Source organism: Sarcophilus harrisii, chromosome 3 (assembly GCF_902635505.1).
Source record: "Sarcophilus harrisii chromosome 3, mSarHar1.11, whole genome shotgun sequence".
NCBI classification, from domain to species: domain Eukaryota; kingdom Metazoa; phylum Chordata; class Mammalia; order Dasyuromorphia; family Dasyuridae; genus Sarcophilus; species Sarcophilus harrisii.
In genome coordinates this window covers 417,319,199-417,338,506 of record NC_045428.1, presented here as the reverse complement: position 1 = coordinate 417,338,506, position 19,308 = coordinate 417,319,199, and the positions used below count along the sequence as shown (strand labels likewise).

At 36.4% G+C, this 19,308-nt stretch overlaps 3 protein-coding genes across 4 annotated transcripts in view; 1 reads left to right on the top strand and 2 right to left on the bottom strand.

The window, feature by feature from the left end:
- The window catches only part of CCDC148 (coiled-coil domain containing 148), a 279,517-nt gene extending 277,601 nt beyond the window's left edge, over positions 1–1,916 (bottom strand). The window contains exon 1 of the mRNA XM_031960644.1: positions 1,450–1,916. The gene's annotated coding sequence lies outside the window, so the exon portion shown is untranslated. The remainder of the gene's footprint in view (positions 1–1,449) is intronic.
- Positions 1,548–2,955, bottom strand: LOC116422577 (vegetative cell wall protein gp1-like). The gene is made up of 3 exons (XM_031961356.1): positions 2,791–2,955; positions 1,924–2,454; positions 1,548–1,615 (listed from the first exon to the last, which is right to left on the bottom strand). Exons 1-2 carry the CDS (start codon positions 2,953–2,955, stop codon positions 1,945–1,947), a joined length of 675 nt encoding a protein of 224 aa, XP_031817216.1. The 3' UTR covers positions 1,548–1,615; positions 1,924–1,944.
- PKP4 (plakophilin 4) overlaps positions 2,327–19,308 on the top strand; it is a 215,520-nt gene continuing 198,538 nt past the window's right edge. Inside the window, exon 1 of one of the 2 annotated variants that reach the window (XM_012544732.3) lies at positions 2,327–2,466. The gene's annotated coding sequence lies outside the window, so the exon portion shown is untranslated. Of the gene's footprint in view, positions 2,467–3,366; positions 3,679–19,308 lie in introns of those variants that run through there. The other variant, XM_031960639.1, reaches the window with a different exon arrangement.

Genomic DNA, 19,308 nt, shown 5'->3' with positions numbered 1-19,308 from the left:
GTTATATCTGTATTAATAAAAAAATTTCTTGCATTTCACAAAGTATTACAATCAAGTCTTACTTAGCACTCACTTATTGATGTATTACCTTTCATGTGAGTTTATTTTAAAAGTTTGAATTTTATTTATTCTAATATCCTTCAACAACATTGTCAGTATCACTTTCCAAAGCAGGCTGACCAAATCTCCATGATAGGAAGGCAAGAAAGCAGTACCTACTGACTTGTTGCTCCCTATCCAGCACTGGAAAAGTACAAGTATCTCCATAGACAACTATGTAAATACTCATTTGCCATCTGAGATTGTCTAATTTTGAAAAAAGATTTCAACTAGCTTTGGATTTCATCAAACAAATTATGGAGACTGAAAACATAGTAATCCTATTAGTGAACTAATGTATATTTGTGATTAGATCTAGAGATACAAATGTATAATGCTTCCACAAAAGAAAAGCAAAAGATTTTTAAAAAATAACCTAACATAAAAGCACATTACCTAATTTAAAATTCATAACAGAAGCATGAAATCTCCCTCTCCCAATGGAATATTTGTAACTCCAAAAGAACAATTATTTTTTATCACAAAATTGTCTTTAAAACAGCAGGTTCTTTAATAAAAAAAAATATATAAGCTAGACATTAATGAGTTTTTAAAAGACATTTGAAAACTGATGGCTATATTTCATTTGAATAATTTAATTAATAGAATAAATATTTCCTGTCAAATTCATTAGCTGTGTTTGCTTTAAATGGGTCTATTTTCCTTGTTTAGAAGTGGAAAAATATTTATTTCCATTTTACAGTTTGGGAAACAGGGACAGAGTGAATGTCATAAAGCAAAGCCATAAGAAACAGGGTTAAAATCCAAGAGGGACTGCCTACTCCAGTTACTGAAATCAGGTTCACTCTTAAATTTAGAGAATATCAAACTCTCTAAAAATGTTAACCAGAATTTGATTTCATTCTCTTTCCCCCTGATTCTGATACCAATTTTAAAAGAATACGGCATTAGCTTTGCACACTGTATGTTTCCCCAGAAGTCAACCACTTAATATAGAGACTGTCTGTTAAATTTTTGTTTTGTTGATATATATATATATATATATATATATATATATATATATATAGAAGCTTAATAAATGTCATTCGATGCAAATGTAGAGGTGAAAAGTTGTGGGCTGGGTTAAAATGTGTTTTAATTCCAGTCCTCATTGTACTTACTGTAAAACATAGCTCATCATACTTTTTCCTTACCATTTTTATTTTCCTTTAAAGGAAAAGTACCCTTTAAAATTACTTCCCGGCAGGGGCCAGAATTCTAAACATTGACTCTGAAGTGAGATCTTCAGGGGGTGGAGATAAATATGCAGAAAAGGAATTCCTGAGTACTACAGGATACAGGGGTGTTTGCATACTGGGGAAGAGGGAAGGATGGGAAAATAAGACTCACCGGCAGAAGCTGATGCTGCACAAAGATCAGAGGGCGTAGTTTCAGGGGCCCGCTCCCCAAACCAAGAAGTTCATGCAATACCCTTTTCTGAGGTCACCTTCAGGGATAGGTAAATTAAAAGGGGCTGGGGGTGGGGTAGGGTTATCTTCGATACCACTGACAAGCACTGTCAAGGGAGAGAAAAGAAATCAAGGGGAGGAGAGGAAGGGAAGGCCCATTCACGTCTAAGATACCGAATGAGGGAATCTCCCCAGACTCAAAAGCTCCCGCCCTTCTTCCTACCCGGGTGATCTTAGACAAATCACTGAGACCTTCCGGGGTCTCAGTTTTCTCAATAGTAAAATGAAGGGGTTGGACTAGATAGCCTTGAGCTCCCTGTGGAAGCTAGACCTGGGATCCTCCGGCACTTCGTAACCCGTCCCTCCTGCTCCCACGCCCGAAGCTGGACACCTTGGTTCTCCCCACCCTCCCCACCTTTTCTAGCCGCTCTTGCTCTTAACAGCATCGGTCTCTATGGCGACCTGAAACCCCGAATCCCATTGGTCCGTTCAACATGAGGGCTGGGCCAATAAGGTGGGACAGCCTTTTCCTGCCATCCAATGGAAGCTGGCGCGGAGCAGGCCGGGGGACGGCAGCGTGCTGACGTTCCCGGGAGCCCGGGGCTGGCTGGCTGGCTGGTTGACTGACTGGGGCGGTGGGGGCTGCTCGGCGGAGCTCGGCAGCACCCAGGCACCGGGGTTGACTCCGTGCTGTCGCCGAGGAAGGTGGCACCATGGGCACCGGGTAGAGGGTGAAGTTGGCCGCCGCCGCCGCCGCCTCCCGGGGGTGGGGTGGGAGAAGTGTTCTAGGGGAGGGGGCGGGCGGGCGGGAGGGGGTTCGGCGGGGGTTGAGGGACAGGGGAGGAGGAGGGAAGCTCTCTTGGCCCTGGCACTTTTTTGGGGGGTGTCGCAGCCGCGACCACTCCGCGCGGATGTCCCCGATTCCCGGAGCGACGGCAGCCGCTTCCTAACCTGGAAAGTAAGTGTACAGCGGGCGGGGAGGACGAAGAACCATATTCCCCAATTCCCCACTCCCTTACTCCTTCACTTCCCGGCTCCTCGTACTGTTCCCTTCGCTCACCCACCCAACCTACTGATCTGGGCGAGGGTGGGGGAGGGTGTGGGAAGGGGAGCCTCCCGTTACAACCACCCCCACCCACCTACTCCTCTCCTTTCCTGCCCCGCCTCGTGTTCCTGTCTGCACTCGCCTTCTCCCCTCCCCCCTTCCCCCCCATTCCCCGGGCACTGAAGTTTCAACCTCCATTTGCATTTTCATGGATTCTTTTCCACCCTTTCTACTTACCTCTTTCCCCTCCTCGATTATATATACTCTCCAGTCTTTTCCTTGATTCTGTGACTTTCTGCTTCTGCCTTTCCTCACTAAGCACCCCACCTCCCGACTAATCCTTCCCTGCAAATCTGTCCTTGTTTCTTCCCTTCTCCCATCCCCTCTGGCTTTCTGCCCCATACTTTGGTTTCTTTTCCCCCTTATCCATTCTCTATTGCATTCTGCCCTCACCTTCGTTTCTCGTCCCCTTCCCCCATTCCTTCTTTCCTGTTAAAACCTCCTGCTCATCTGATTTGCCCTAAATTCTCCATCTCCTATGAGCCCTTAAGCCTGTGCACTGCTCCTCTCCCTGTCTCTCCCACCAATCTTAACTGAATCATGTAGAATTGGAAGGGTCTTCCTCTTTGCTTTGCGCTTATATCCTCTCTTTAGATACCTTTTCTCCGCCCTCCTCCCTAATTGTTACGTGGAAGTCTTTCTAGCACCCTTCACCCCTTCTTGACCATCTTCCTCACACCCTTATTCTGTGTGTGTGTGTGTGTGTGTGTGTGTGTATGTGTATGTGTATGTATGTATGTATGTATGTGTGTGTGTGTGATTAGCTAACCTCTCTTTCCCTTCTGGTCCGCACCCCCAGCATGCACTCTCCGATTCGCTCTTCTACCAGTCTCCTCTGCACCTCTTCTCTCCCACAACGTGTTACACGCAGGAGTTGAAATAACGTTTCCCCAGCCGTTGGTTGGGCAGCTGTCTCGGCAAAGCTTTTTGCCACTCTCGCCGCCTTTGCCCGGGCGGGGAGGGGGATTTGGCTTGGATTTTGCTGCGTGTTGGCGGAGTGCGACAAGAAACCGAGTGCGGGCACTGGAGCTGAGGTTGTGGCCGCTGGGGCTGATGAATAGGCAGGTGTGTGTGTGTGCCTGGAGGAGACGCGCGCAGTTTGTTCCCCGGGCGGAAGATTGTGTAGGAATGTGAGGAATGCTTCGAGGGCAGAGTACGTACACCCTGCTGCCGCGGCCGCCGCTCCCTGCTCAGCCCTCTCCATTTGCCAGAGGTCACTGGAGCATCTTCTCGGGAGCTGGTGAGGCTCTTACTTCTCTCCGCCTCCTTCCCTCTCTCCTTGCGGCAGAGCGGGCATTGGGGAACTGTGACAAGCAGATCTGCCTGCCGCCAGCCTAGCAGGCAGTATTCGTGCTCAGGCTCGATTTTGCGGCATTTTCCTCCAGGAGGATGAATTTGGAGGAGAGGGGAAAGATTCCTTCTTAACAAGGTCATCGATCGTTAAATCTTTCTTTTCAAGTTTGGTTTGTAGTGTTCATGAGGGTCTGATTTTTTCATATGCCACTGGATTCTCAGAGAAGCTGCAGAAACAGGGACCATACATAAGGTGGATGTTTTTAGGATGATGGTGTTGCAACCAATGAGTTTAACCGTTTTAAAAATGTCTGTTAATGCTTGTGAAGGGAAACATTTGAGGAAGATTTGTGGACCTCAGATGTCATAAGAATTTATTTATTTATTTTGGTTATGCTGTACTGTTTTAGAATTCCATATAATGCATAATGAATAGAAACAGAGAGGCAGTGTTTGACCAGAGATGGGACAGATAGAACTGTCTGGTACAGTTAAATTAGGGGCTTGTCAATTACCTTTTGAAATAGAGAAATACAATGAGACAACATTCATAAGCATGTCCATTCCGAGATTTACATTTTTTTAGAAAGGTCATGTTTCTGGTTTTGTAATTATCTTAGTCCTTTTAGGAGAAGGGGAAGAGGATAAGAGAATAACTTTTAAGAGTGATGGCTCAATTGAATAAGATGAAAAATTATTGGTATGTATTTTTAAGTTAAAAGTTGAATTTTTTCTTCACATGAAGAATGCCTTCGAAATACATACATATATGCGAAGGAACAGTTTTTCGTTTGCATTATTTTTCATTCCCTTTCAATTGGTTGTGTGATTTGTCTTTTTGGTGATGCCTTTAGTTACAAGGTCATGGGTAATTTTGTACAAGTATATTAAACAAAATTTATGGAAGCCTTCCTTTCTGGTCTAGAGAAACCTTAATGGAAGCCAGCCTGATTATTGTGGGGGGTGGGGTGGGGAGGAGAATAACCAAAAGTAATAATGATTCTGTATGTTGCATTGAGACCTACCTGTGTACTTTTATATGGGACACATTCTGCTTTTGAGAATGTTTACTCTGAGCTCCTCTGTAATTGAAAATTTTGGACCAGATTCAGAAAAAAATGATGAATTTATTTGCTAAATTAAGATGTTTTTCTGTAATCACATGGCTTGGATTAAGAACCATAAAACTGGACAAGGCAAAATGGAAAACAAAAACTTAGAGCAAGTAACACCTGATTCTTAAAGCTATCTTATATGCATGTTTACAATCAATAAACATCCTAAATTAAAGTTCTTCTCAATACAAACATTGTAAAGGACATAGGTTTTTGTAATTGTAGCAGCAAATTTATGTAACATTGTTAAAAATCCATGGCAGTACAAGTTAAAGTATATTCTTATTTGATTTGAAATCCAGACTAGAGAATAGAAAACACATTGTTTCTTTGCTGCATTAGGAGATTGCTATACATGTTTTGGGTCGATAGTTTTAACTATTTTAAAGACTTTTCAGTTATCAGTCATGCATTTTAAAGTTTTCATTCTGTTTATAGAAATGGCTCGTTCTGTTTGATTCACTGGAAACATGGGTTCTTCACCTTTTTTGTGTCATGGACTCCTTTGGCTGCTTTGGTTAAGGCCTATTCGGAGAATAATGTTTTAAAATACATTAAACACACACATAGGATTACATAGGAAGACAGTTATATGGCTATAAAGATGTAATTTTGCTTTTTTTTATCCAAGTTTTGGGACCCCTTGAAATCTGTCCATGGTGTGCCCCTACTCTGCATTATTTAATTCTGCAACACTGGGAAAGGTTCTATGGCCTTATGGCTAGAGATGGAGAAAATAATATAACTTGTGAGTTAATTCAAAATACAAAATGCTTTTTCACTGTTATAGAAAGTATACATTATGGTTTCATAGGTCATGTTACAAAATTCCAAACTGCAGAAATTGCCATATAATCTCATTACATGTTTTCTCTTTAAAAGGTGATAAAGATGTTGGTGCTACGTTTTGATTTTAAGAGAAAATTTAAACAATAATATAATCATAGATATATAGTTAGTATTTCATTTGAAATATGCCAGTTATTTAATAAAAATGTTAACGTATTTTGGGAATTTGGCAAAATCTAAGGTATGTGTTAACAATCTGCAAGTAATATCCCTGTTCCTCAGCTTGCATATTTCTAATGTAGAATTAATACCTCTATCCTTCCTCTTAGAAATGAATGAAGGGTTTATTCCAGGTTTCCTAGAGTGCATAAATTACTCCTGGGGATTGTAAGGTACTTTTAGAAGTTGCTTTAATTCGTTCAGGCTACTAGGGTATAGTTATTACTTCATTGTACTAAATGGTACCCTAGTGGCCTTTTCTGCCAATACTGAAATGCTACTCATCGAAACTCAGCTCTAATGGACTAGAAATATATAGAAAATGAATAAAGGCATGATTTTTAGGAGCTGTTTTAGGGTTAACCGTGAGGTAGCAGTAGAAGAGGACAGAAACAATATGTTGAGGACAAGTTGAATTACAGTTTCATAAGATAGGATATGGTCTTTATTGCTAAAAAGTAACAGCTACAGTAGATGATTTTCACGGTGTTGTTTCTGACTTGGATTTTTCTCCTTCTGTCTTCTTTTGGAACAAAATGCAATCTCATGAGTTCCCTTGTTTTCTGAAACAAGCAGAACATGCTCTTAAGGCTTTATAAAAAGTTTTGCTACTAGTAAGATGGGAAAGCTGCATTTAAAAGTTCCCACTATATACTTTTTTCCCTTCCTTTTCCTTCCCACCATTGAAATGAAGGATTAGCAAAATGACATATAACAGGCTGTCATATGTCAAATCTTATATTTGTTAAACAAGACCTACCATTTCCTCTATATTTTGGAGAGAAGAAAAAGAGGTTTATACTATGAATGGTCAGTTATTTCATCTTAATAACTGAGCAGATCATGAAGATTCTGAGAGTAAAAATTGAAGACATGTGATAGGAGCTACCAGCTTCTTTCCATCTTTCCCAATAGGGCACTGAGGCAAGGAAAGAAATGGGAATTTTTTTTCTAAAAATGGAAAAGAAGAAAAGAAAGGGGATATTGTTTTGATGATTGCTGGGTAGAGCTTTCTCTGTTAGAAATGTATAAGAGTTGTATAATATTTATATTATTTTTGAGCTGTCTTGAAAGAATGCCACAAAACTCCTTTCCCTTGAAATATATTGGTTTAGCAACAATAAAGTTGTAATAAATTTCGGTAGCAGAAGAATAGAGTTGTGATTAGTCTTAAATTGTAAGAATTGGAAGCTTAATATTTGTGATACTCTCAAATCAATTAAACCTAGAAATATTGCAACACGTTCCCTGTGAATCAGTGAAATTTATTTGTTTAGTTTTGATGGATACTTATCAATATACATCAGTGATCATTTTATTTGTCTTCAGTTGACAAAAATTTATTAAGCACCTGCTCTGTATCAGGTTCTGTGTCAAGCAGTTAAGAACTGTTTAGGTTTAGTGGGCGAAATGATAACATTTAAAGTATGAATGAACAAAATGATTTTTGCATAGTATACTAGAGTAAGTCCATTTTAGGGACAAGAGAGTAAATGTAAGCTGAATCGCTATTAGGTTTTAGCGCTTGGGGGGAGGTGGAGTGTCTAAGAGTTTCCAAGTTTGTGTGTATGGAAAGGTGCAATCCTGCTGTGAAGTCATGACACAAAGGACACCGCATTTCTAAAAGTGGTGATTGCTAGCTGATTGTATAGTAAAAAGTACACTGGACTTTATATAAGTTGGAGACCCAGTCTGGGTTCTGTATCTTCACTAGTTGTGGAGAAACAAGCAATGTCTCCCCTCTTCTCTTCTTTTCTTCTAAAATATATATACGTAGATCCTCAAGTTACAAGTAATACTTTTGTGACTTCTTCTTTGAGGCTTCCCTTGATGTCAGTTTTAACTTTTATCCGTATAAAAGTGTTACATATCCTTCCACCATGTAACCCCATATGAATGATCTTTCAAGCTCAAGAGATTTTAGAAGAGCAATTGTGATGGAGGGGTTGTTCCACATGCAGACTGCCATAAATATTATTTTATAATATAATAATAATAATAATACAACACTGCAGGCAATTAAAGGATAATTAATTCTAAGAATGTTAACTTGCTTTCTATGGATAGAATCAAAATATGAAATCTCATAGGTAGAGTCAGGGTATTTTGAGAAAGAGAGTAACCAAAATTCAGATGAATTAAGAGCTTCTTGGCTTCCCCAAGTGATTATCAATAAAAAATAAAGTCATCTAACAAAAAATAAAGGAATTTGCCTATGGAGAGCCTTGAAGTATGTAGCACTTGAAGTCTTTAAAACTACTTACCAGAGTATATTTGTTCAATTCCAGAAAGAGTAGGATATATGAGTAAATATACATTAATAAATCTGATAATTTTTAAAACTAGAAATTAAAATAATTATAAAATATAAATTTATCTTTTGTTATACACCCAATCTTTTGCATTGAAATTTTGGATAATGCCTTTGTAAAATATGATTGACTGTCAGTTTAGGAAAAAGTGATAGAAAACTATTAATGTTTTATGGACCAAGTGATACCTTTAGGCATTTGTAGATATTTACTAAGCTATTCTTAAGTGTAGTATTTTGGGGGGGGTGTGTGTGTGTGTGTGTGTGAGAGAGAGAGAGAGAGAGACAGAGAGAGAGAGACAGAGAGAGAGAGAGTGCAAGAGAGAAACAGAGACAGAGAGACAGAGACAGGCATTATGCACATACCCTGAACGGAAGCAATTTAAAATATTCATCTAAATCTTTTTTTTAACCTATTTAATATTTAAGCTTTAATACCACTTCTGATTCCATATTTTATATTCTGCGTAGTAAGGAATTTCAGTAAAGAAGTATAAGAATTTTCAGAGTCAAGCAAGGGATATCTCTGAGGTCCTGGATTTTCTAAGACTATATATAACACTATAGTAGATAGGCTTGCTTAGGTTTTGCCAGCGTAATGCATGTTTATATATATATATATATATATTATGATTTTTATATAAGCATTACTCATTTTCATTTTAGACTTTGTATTTCCAGACTGAAGAATCCTAATATATGGGTTTTTTTAAAACAAATTTAAAGTTAGCATATAAAGATAAATTTAGTGACTCACCATAGGTAGAATATGCACTATGAATTATGTTTCTAGTAATCGTGATGTATTTAAAATGATTTATCCATGGTATTATTTACAATAGTTTATAATCATACTTAAGGAAGAGCCAAAAGCTCAAAGAATTGAGTTATTGGGAATTATGAGAAAGAAGATTGGAGTGGATAAGCAGATTCCAACTATTTTATAAAAAATCTTAATGATCAAGCTGAGGAGTTTAATTTAGAAGTATGTGAGTGTAGCTTGAGTGATAGCAGTATCTTGACTTTAAATAGCTTATATAGTATTGGAATTAATTGTTTTTTAAATGTTTGGCAGAATTATTGTAAATCCATCTGGTCCTGGAGATTTTTTCTCAGGAGGTCATTGATGACTTGTTCAATTTCTTTTTTCTAAAATGGGGTTACTTAAGTATTTAATTTCTTCCTCTGTTAACTCAGGCAATTTATATTTCTGTAAATATTCATCCATTTCACTTAGATTTTCAAGTTTATTGACCTACAGTTGGGTTATTTTTTCTTCATTGGTATTGAATTCACTCTTCATTCTTGATGCTGCTAATTTGGTTTTCTTCTTTCTTGTTTTTATTAAATTAACCATTTTTGGTAATTTTATTTTATTGATTCTTTCATAAAGGCAGCTCTTAGTTTTATTTATTAGTCCAATAGTTTTCTTATTTTCAGTTTTACTAATCTTTACTTTGATTTTCAGAATTTCTAATTTGGGGATTTAAATTTTGTTGTTCTAGCTTTTTTAGTTGCATGCCCAGTTTATTCATCTCTTCTTTCTCCATTTTATTCATGTAAGCATTTAGAGATGTAAAATTTCTCTTAACTGCTTTGGTTGTACCCTCCATAAATTTTGGCATGTTGTCTTATCATTCTCTTGGATGAAATTATTTATTGCTTCTGTGATTTACTGTTTGAGTCATACATTTTTTAGGATTAGATTGTTTAGTTTCCTATAATATTTCCACAGTCCTTTATTATATGTAATTTTATTGCATTATGGTCTGAAAGGAATGCATTTAATATTTCTGCCTTCTGCTTTTGATAGTGAGGTTTTTATGCCCTAATACATGGTCAGTTTTTGTGTAGGTGTCTTGTACTGCTGAGGAAAAGGTATATATATTTCTTTCCAGCTCCATTCAGTCTTCTCCAGAGGTCCATCATATCTAATCTTTCCAAAATTCTCTTCGCCTCCTTAACTATTCTTTCTTATTTATTTTGTGGTTAGATTTATCTGGTTCTGAGTGGGGTGCGGATAGGGGGTTGAGATCCCTATAGTATAGTTCTGCTATTTCTTCCTGTAACTCACTTAGTTTCTTTTCCAAGAATTTGGATGCTGTTATTGGTGGAGTTGTGAACTGATCTAGAGATTTTAGAGAACAATTTGCAATTGTGCTCAAAGGGCTGTAAAATCATGCATATCCTTTGATCCAGCAGTGTCACTACAGACCCTGTAGTGATCACAAAAGAGAAAGACCTACATGTGCAAAAATGTTTTTGGCATCTCTTTTTGTGGAAACAAGGAATTGGACATTGAGTGTCTGTCCATTATTTGGGGAATGATTGAATAAATTATGATATATGAATATAATGGAATATTACTGTTCCAAACTGATTTCAGAAAGGTGATGAACTGAGTGAAATGAATGGAATCAGGAAAACATTGTACGTAGTAACAACAAGCTTATGTGATGATCAACTATGATAGACTTGGCTCTCGTCAGCAATACTGTGATCCAAGATTGACTTGTAATGGAAAATGCCATTCACATCATGAGAAAGAACTATGGAGACTTACTGTGAAGCAAAGCATACTATTTTGAACTTTGTTTTTTCTTTATCCTGGCTTTTCCCTTTTATTCTGATTTTTCTTTCATAATGTGATTAATATGGAAATGTGTTTAAAATGATTGTACGTGTATAACCTATATCAGACTGCTATCTTGGGGAGAGGGTGTTTTAGCATTTTTTTTTGTCATAGTAAAGAAATGGAAATAAAATAGATGCCGGTTAATTAGGGAATGGGTAAACAAATTGTGGCACATAAATAAATGCAATGGAGTATTACTGTCATGTAAGAAATAATAAATTTGATAAATACTGATAAGCACAGAAAGGTCTACATGACATGATATAGAATACAGTGAACAGAGCCAAGAATACAATATGCACAGTGACTATAGCAATGTACAGTTCTCCTTTCTACATCATAGGTGTTATGTATATGGCACCCCCACCTTCTGGAAAATCAAATGTGTATAAAATTGTTTTGGCCTCTCTTTTCTACAAGAGAAGAAATCTGATTTTTTTTTCTTTTTCCTTTTTGTGGTGTTTACAATACCTTATTGTAAAATTTGAGGTAAGTATTTTTGAGTTTCTAAACTTATTCTGTGTTTTCTGTGTCATTTCCTGCTTCCATAAAATTCCCTCCCTAATTCCATTTGCAGTAATATCTTATACTGATATATACTGATATATCAAAATCCAGGACTGGAAAGAGGTAATTGTAAATGGAAAGAATAACCATAATAAGAAGCAAAAGAGAGTGTTGCAAAATTATAAAGAACAAGAGGGTTTTGAAAGAAATGCTATTAGAACACATCCCTTAACTAAGGTAGAAGATCAACAAGTATTACATGTTGAACAAAAATTTGGACTTTTTGGGTGTTTTGATGAGATGCCTCAAAAAGTATTTCTGGTATTGATTTTTTTTTTTTAATACTGCTTATATTTAATTGGGTCTCTGGGAATTAGAGGAGGGATATTGGGGGAAACTATGGGGATATAAAAAATATCATTGAAAACTTTTTTTTTTAAGACTATTCACTTAGGATTTTTTAAAAAATGAAAGTCTCAGAGCAGCTAGGTAGTACAGTGAATAGAGCATCAGCCCTGAAGACAGGAGGACCTTAGTTCAAATCTAGTCTACACTTCCTAGTTGTGTAACCTTAGGCAAGTCACTTAATCTCAATTGCCTCAAGAAAAGAGTCCCTGAAGTCAAGAAGTTTACATTTTACTGGGGAAATACAAAGCTTACACAAATATATTACAAAGCAAATTGAGAAGGTAGACAGTGCTAACTTGTGGAAGAGGCAATAATGGAGAAAGTAGCGATTGAGCTGATATTATCAGGATAGAATTATGAGAAGAGAATAAGAGAGTAAATTCAAGACTTAGAGGATGGTTCATAGAATTAGTGAGCATTAATTGCCTACTATGTATCAGGTACTATAAATACAATTTCCTTGAGAAATACTTTTCTTTCTCTTTTTTAAACTATTTATCTTAATGCTTATATTCTGGAGGAGTGCATAACATGTACATAGATAAATCAATATAAAGTATATAAAAGGTAATTGTTGAAGATGGAGTTGGGGTAATAGAATGGGGGAGATAAGGAAGGATGTGATTGTTAGATTGTATCAGTTGAGATTATATTTGAAAGAAGCCCAGTGAAGAATGCATTATAGACAAGGTAACAAACACTACAAAGATAAAGATTTGAAAAATAAAATGTCACATATGAGAATAGATCATTTTTGAGTATAAATGGCAGAAAGGAGAGAATTATGGAAGAAGCCCATAAAGGCATGTTGGAGCCATATTGTAAAGAACTTTAAATGGCTGTCATATGACTTTATGTTTTATTATAAAGCCAAGAAAAAGTCATTGAAGTTTTTTGAGTGAAGCACTATACATAGGTTTTAGGAAGATTATTATGTAGCAGCTGTGGGGAGGATAGATTAAAGTATGAGGTAGGGGCACCGATTAGGGTTCTATTACTTGTCTAGGTGAAAGATAATGGGGATTGAGGTAGTTGTGGTTGTGGTAGAGGGAAGAGGGTGATTATAAAATATGTTTTGTAATGGAACAAACTAAGCTTGGCAGATGATTGGAGATGAGGGGTAAGAAAAAGTGAAAAGATAAGAGTGACTCTTGAGGTTGTAAACATATGCACAAAGATGGAATGTTGCTTATCAAGGTCGGGGAACAGCAAGTTGTCCATTTATTTGGTCATAGTTTCATAATCAGTAGTCAATAAACATTTAAGTACCTTTTTGTGTGTGTGCCAGGCATTACAAGTACTGAAGATACAAATATGAAAAGGAAAGACTAAAAAAGTTTACAAATGAAAGAAGACTGAAAAGAAAGAAGGGGACTACCATGGAGGAGGTATTGAGGGGAAGGTGGAGAAGGCAAAGAATTTCAAGGTGTCATAATGAGTGTAGCTGGATGAAAAATGAGATATCTTAGGAGATGTCAATTCTGTTCATCTTAAATGGAGGATTTTATGACTACACTCTCCAGTTAGAGGAGTAGAGGGTACTGAGCAGTTGTGAGAGGAATTGCTATGAAATTAGGCAGGACAAAGACAGGTAGAAGGCAGATTACAGAGTTCCTCAAGTGCTAAATTCAAGTTTGTCTTAATATTGAGGCAGTAGGGAACCACTAACATGGGTTCTTTACGAGATAATTTAAGAGAAAAATTTTAGGAGAGGTGGTTTTTTTTTCCAGTTTGTTGTTTTTTAACATCATTCTCTTTTTAATTTTTGAGTTCCAAATTTCCTCCCCCCACCCACTGAGAAGACAGACAATATGATGTTGTGTTGGATGGCAACCCCTTACTCAAAATGATGACTCAAGAGATTTCTCAAAGTGAAGATCAGAAGCTTTATTAGAATCTGGGGAGAGCGGGCAGTCCCCTCATTGAGTTCTGAGAGAGGAAGCCAATTTTACGAAGTCTGAGATGATTTAAATAGTTTAAAATCTTAGGAACCCATGACCCTCTCCCCTTATCTGGTTAATTTTCACTGTCTGCTCCAGTGGAAGTAGCAAAGGTTTGCTAAATTCTAGTCAAGCCAATATAGTTGACTTATTGCAGATGAGTTTGCCCAAGTTTGTAGTGGTCAGTTTGTTACAATGTTTGCAAATGCTTGCTTGAGCTGATAATGAGCACTCTATTGTAATGTTTGTACAAAGAAATACATTTTTCCCAAACTAATCAGACCTTCCTAAATTAAAATTTAGGTTATAGGTTCAATCTACCTTAGTTAATGATTTTATGAGAAAGTACATAATCCCTCACATATTATTTAGAGGTTAAGTAATCGATTAAGCCAGGGGGGTTAAAGGTTTCTAAAATAATTTAGGAGACTTGGTAATTTACCTCAGGCTTTCTCAATGAACAAATAGAGATTGTCAGTTTGGAGGCTTCTCCAATATCTTCAGGCCATTAAATAATTAGTCAGGTTCTTCTCTAAGCAGTTGAGTAAAGGTCAAAGGGGTTATCTTTTAAATGTTTTCTGCTGAAGGAGTAAGTCTTTGCTCTTCTCAGAGCCTTAATGATTAACAGATCTTGAATTACCCAAGGTTATTATTCTGAGAAGTCCTCAATTTCCCCTTTCACTAAATGTAAATTATAAATTGTGAAATTATACATATGAAATCATGGGAAACATTTTCATGTTAGCCACATCTTCCTCCCTCAAGAAAAATAAAAAAGTAAGAAAGAAAAATCTACTTCAGTTTAGCAAGAACTCCATCAGTTCTTTCTCTGGAGATGGATAGCATTTTTTCATCATGAGTCCTTTGAAATTGTCATGGATCATTATATTGATAAGAGGAGCCAACTCTTTCACAGTTGATCATCATTATGATATTGCTATTATTGTGGACAGTGATCTTCCACTTCTTCTCACTTCACTTTGTGTCAGTTCATATAGGCCTTCCCATGTTTTTCTGAATTCCCCTCCCCCTACCTTTTCTCATAGCACAACAGCACTCCATCACAGTCATAAGCAATAACTTGTTCAGCCATTTTCCAGTTGATAATCATCCTCTCAATTTCCATTCTCTGCCATATAAATTTATTATTTTCATAAATATATTTATACTGATAAGTCTTTTTTTTTCTTCTGTGATTTCTTTTGAATATAGACCTAATAATGGTATTGCTTAGTCAGAGAGAATGGTTTTATAGCCAGTTAGGCCTCTTTTCAAATTGTTCAACCAGTTTACAACCTACCAATAGTTTATTACTGTATCTGGTTTTTTTCCCCTTATCCATTCCAGTATTTACCATTTCTGATAGGTGTGAGGTGGTATGTCAGAGGTGTTTTATTTTACATTTCTTAAATTTGTAGTGAGCATTTTTTTTATATGATTAAATAGCTTTAATTTCTTCTGAAAACTGTCTGTTAATATCCTTTGACCATTTATATTTGGGGCATGTGTGTCTTTTATGCATTTGATTCAGATCTATACTCAATATATATTTCAAAAATAAGACCTTTATCAGAGGAATTGGTTGTAAAGGTTTTTGATATTACTTCATTGTCTGTGAAATCTTTTAGCAAAATGTAGTTCCCCCAATTAGTCCCTTTAGGTCTGTTTTTGCTTTTGCTTTCTCTGAGGTCATGATTGTTACTACTTAAATTTTTCAAAGTATAGCTGAAGCATATTAGATTCTGCTCCAGCCTTTCATTTTTTTTCAGTAGTATTTTATTTTTCCAAATACATGTAAAGATAGTTTTCAGTATTCATTTTTGTAAGACTTTTGTGTTCCAAACTTTTCTCCCCTCTTTAACCTCCCCTCACCCCTGATAGCAAATAATCAATATGGATTAAACATATGCAGTTCTTTTAAATATATTTCCATATTTGTCATGTTATATAAGAAAAACCAGATCAAAAGAGAAAAACCCATGGGAAAGGAAAAACAAACGACAACAAAAAGGTAAAAATGTTATGCTTTGATTCACATTCAGTCTCTATAGTTCTCTCTCTGGATATAGATGGCATTTTCCATTCCAAGTCTATTGGATTGCCTTGAATCACACTGCATTGTTGAAAAGAGCCAAGTCCATCATAGTTAATCATCTTGTTACTGTGTACATTGTTTTCTTGGTTCTGCTTACTTCACTCAGCCTTAGTTCATGTAAGTCTTCCCAGGCTTTTTCTTTCCCTTTTATTTCATTCAGTGTAGTTTCTCTTTCTGTTTTGAATGTCTCTTGTAAACAACAGATTGTTGGGTTCTGATCCATTTTTCTATCTACGTCTGGTTTTGGGGTGAGCTCATCCCATTCACCTTCACAATTATATCCTCTCTGTTTTTAGACTGTCCTCCCTTATAAATCTTATTTTGGGAGAAAATCTTTATTTTGTTTCTCACCACTACCTCTTTATCTGTGCTCCCTTTTATCATTCTCTCCTGCTCCTCTTTCTCTAACCCCTTTCCTCTCCCTATTTCCCTGGGTAAGTTATATTTCTGTACATATCTGAGTGAGTGTGTGTGTGTATGTGTGTGTGTGTGTATATATTCTTCCCTCTTTGAACCAATTCCAGTGAGAGTGAGTTTCAATCATTGCCCACCATCCACATACCCCATTTTCTCTTCATTGTAAAAACTCTTCTACTTGACTTTTTTGTGAAAAGAAATTTCACTGTTCCACCTTTTTCTCCCCCCTTTTTGCTGTGCAATGCTTGAAAGTTCTCTATTTCATTAAATTTCCATTTCTTCCCCTGAAGAATTATACTTCGTTTTGCAGGGAAAGTTGTTCTTGGTTATAATCTAGCTCCTTTGCCTTCAGAAAAATATATTCTAAGACCTCTGTTCCTTTAACATGGAAGGCATCAAATCTTGTGTGATCTTGACTGTGGCTCCACAATATTTGAATTGTTTCTTTCTAGCTATTAGCAATATTTTCTGCTTGACCTTGGAGCAGTTCTGGGAGTTTTCATTTTGGGATCTCTTTTGGGAAGTGATTATATCTTAAGCTATCAGAAAAATTTACATTGGTAATTTCTTGAAATATGATATTTAAGCTCTTTCATAATTTTATCCTCGTTTTCAAGTCCAGTGATGTTTAAGTGATCTCCCCAGGATCTGTTTTCCAGGTCAATCTCTCTCTCTCTCTTTTTTAAACCAATGAAATGTTCACATTTTGATCATATTTTTTCATTTTGACTTTTTAAAAAATTGTTTCTTGGTGTGTCATGAAATCGGCTTCCACTTGTCCAATTCTAATTTTTAAAATATTGTTTTTTTCAGTGAGCTTTTGTACTTTTTTCATTTGGCCAATTCTGTTTTTGAAGAATTCTTTTTCAGCGAATTTTCTCACCTCCTTTTTCATTTGGTTATTTTCTTCAGTAAATTTTTATGCTTCTTTTGCCATCAGATCCATTCTGTTTTTTTAAGATGTTTAATTTTTTTCCCTTATTATTTGTACCTCTGCTAGAAATATGCTTGACACTAAAATTCAGGTATCAAGGACAATTTATTAAAGAATAGTCTTAAGAAATTGTCTTAGCTTGGAGGGGATATGGGAAAACTGAGTCACTGAAATTGTTGATGGAACTGTGAATGTATCCAACTATTCTGGAAACCAATTTGGAACTATGCTCAAAAAATTATCATACTGTACATATCCTTTGACCTAGCAGTGTTACTACTGAGTTTATATCCCAAAGACATCTTAAAGGAGGGAAGCGGACTCACATATGCAAAAATGTTTGTAGCAGCCCTTTTTGTAGTGGCTAGAAACTAGAAACTGAGTGGATACCCATCAATTGGAGAATGGCTGAATAAATTGTGGTATATGAATGTTATGGAATATTACTTTTCTGTAAGAAATGACCAGCAGCATGATTTCAGAGAGGCCTGGAGACTTACATGAACTGATGTTAAGTGAAATAAGCAGTACAGAAGATCATTATATATGTCAGCAAGACTATACGACGATCAATTCTACTGGACATGGCTCTTTTCAACAATTAGATTATTCAAATGAGTTCCACTTGCTCAGTGTTGAAGAAAGCTACCTACACTCAGAGAGAGCACAGTGGGATCTGAGTGTGGACCATAACGTAGTATTCTCACTCTCTTTGTTGTTTGTTTGTTTGCATTTTGTTTTTTTTCACAGTTTTTTTTTCTTCCTTTTTGACTTGATTTTTTTCTTGTGCAGCAAGATAACTATAAATATGTATACATGTATTGGATTTAACATATTTTAGCATATTTAATGTATTGGACTACTTACCATCTAGGGGAGGGGATGGAGGGAAGGAGAGATAAATTTGGAACAGGTTTTGCAAGGGTCATTGTTGAAAAATTACCCATGTATTAAAAAATAAAAAGCTTTAATGAAAAATAAAAAAAGAAATTTCTTAGCTTTTCTGGCCAGAAGCAGAAAGAGGGACCACTGAACAGAGAAGCAAGAGAGGTTTTATACTTGTTAGCTCAGCATAATCCCCATCCTTCAGAGAATGGATTGGTTCATTTAATATATGCCCACTGTATGTTTCCCCCTAAATTTGTATAAGCACATTCCCCCTCCTCTCTTATCATACAGCCCAAGTTCAAAAATGGTAGAAAACTTAATATTCAATTACTTTATTAAGCAGGCGCAGTAGGGATTGGGTCAGTCAGTTTGAGCTGGATGGGCTATTATCTTAAACCACAAAATTTCTTTCTGATTGGCTCTGCCTTCCTACCTCCCCAATTCCTGGTTTGCTCAAGGTTTCTGAAAAATTACATTTAATATTTGAATTCCAGTCCTCCTGACTGCAGGGCTGGTACTTTATTGCACTACCTAGTTGCATCCACAATATTTTTTTTTAATGATCAAATTGTATTTTTGTTGTTTTATCATTTTTCCAGTTTTAATTCTTTACTTAAAACATTATGTTAAAATTGGGCTCTGCTCAGTTGAGGTTGGGGAGTCATTATTCCAAACATCAGATTTTTTCTTGCTTTTTTCAGAACTAGTTCTAAGAATGTGCAAAGTTTTGGTTCTTCCCAGTTTGATGTGATGTGGAGTGAGATGATCATTGCTCTCCTGAATTATGCTCAGGTCTTTATCTAGAAAGGGACCTTGGTCTCCTGTAGCCAGAAAGACTGACAATCCTCTCGGCCTTGAAATTGTGATGCAGAATTACTTTATGATCAGTAAAGTTGCCCATCATTGCCAGCAGCACCCAATGCCAACCAAAAAAAAAAAAAAAGGTTCATTGTTATCTCTTTATGACCCCTTACTGTCTGCTATTGCTTCTACTTTTTCTTTGTGGCATCAGACAGATTTTCATTCTGGTGTTGAAAACTTCTCCTGCAGCCTTCCTAATTTTTTTTTACAAGAAAAATGTTATATCTGACCTTTTCTTGACTAGCACTTCAAAATTTGATTTGAGGCATTATTTTAAAGTTGT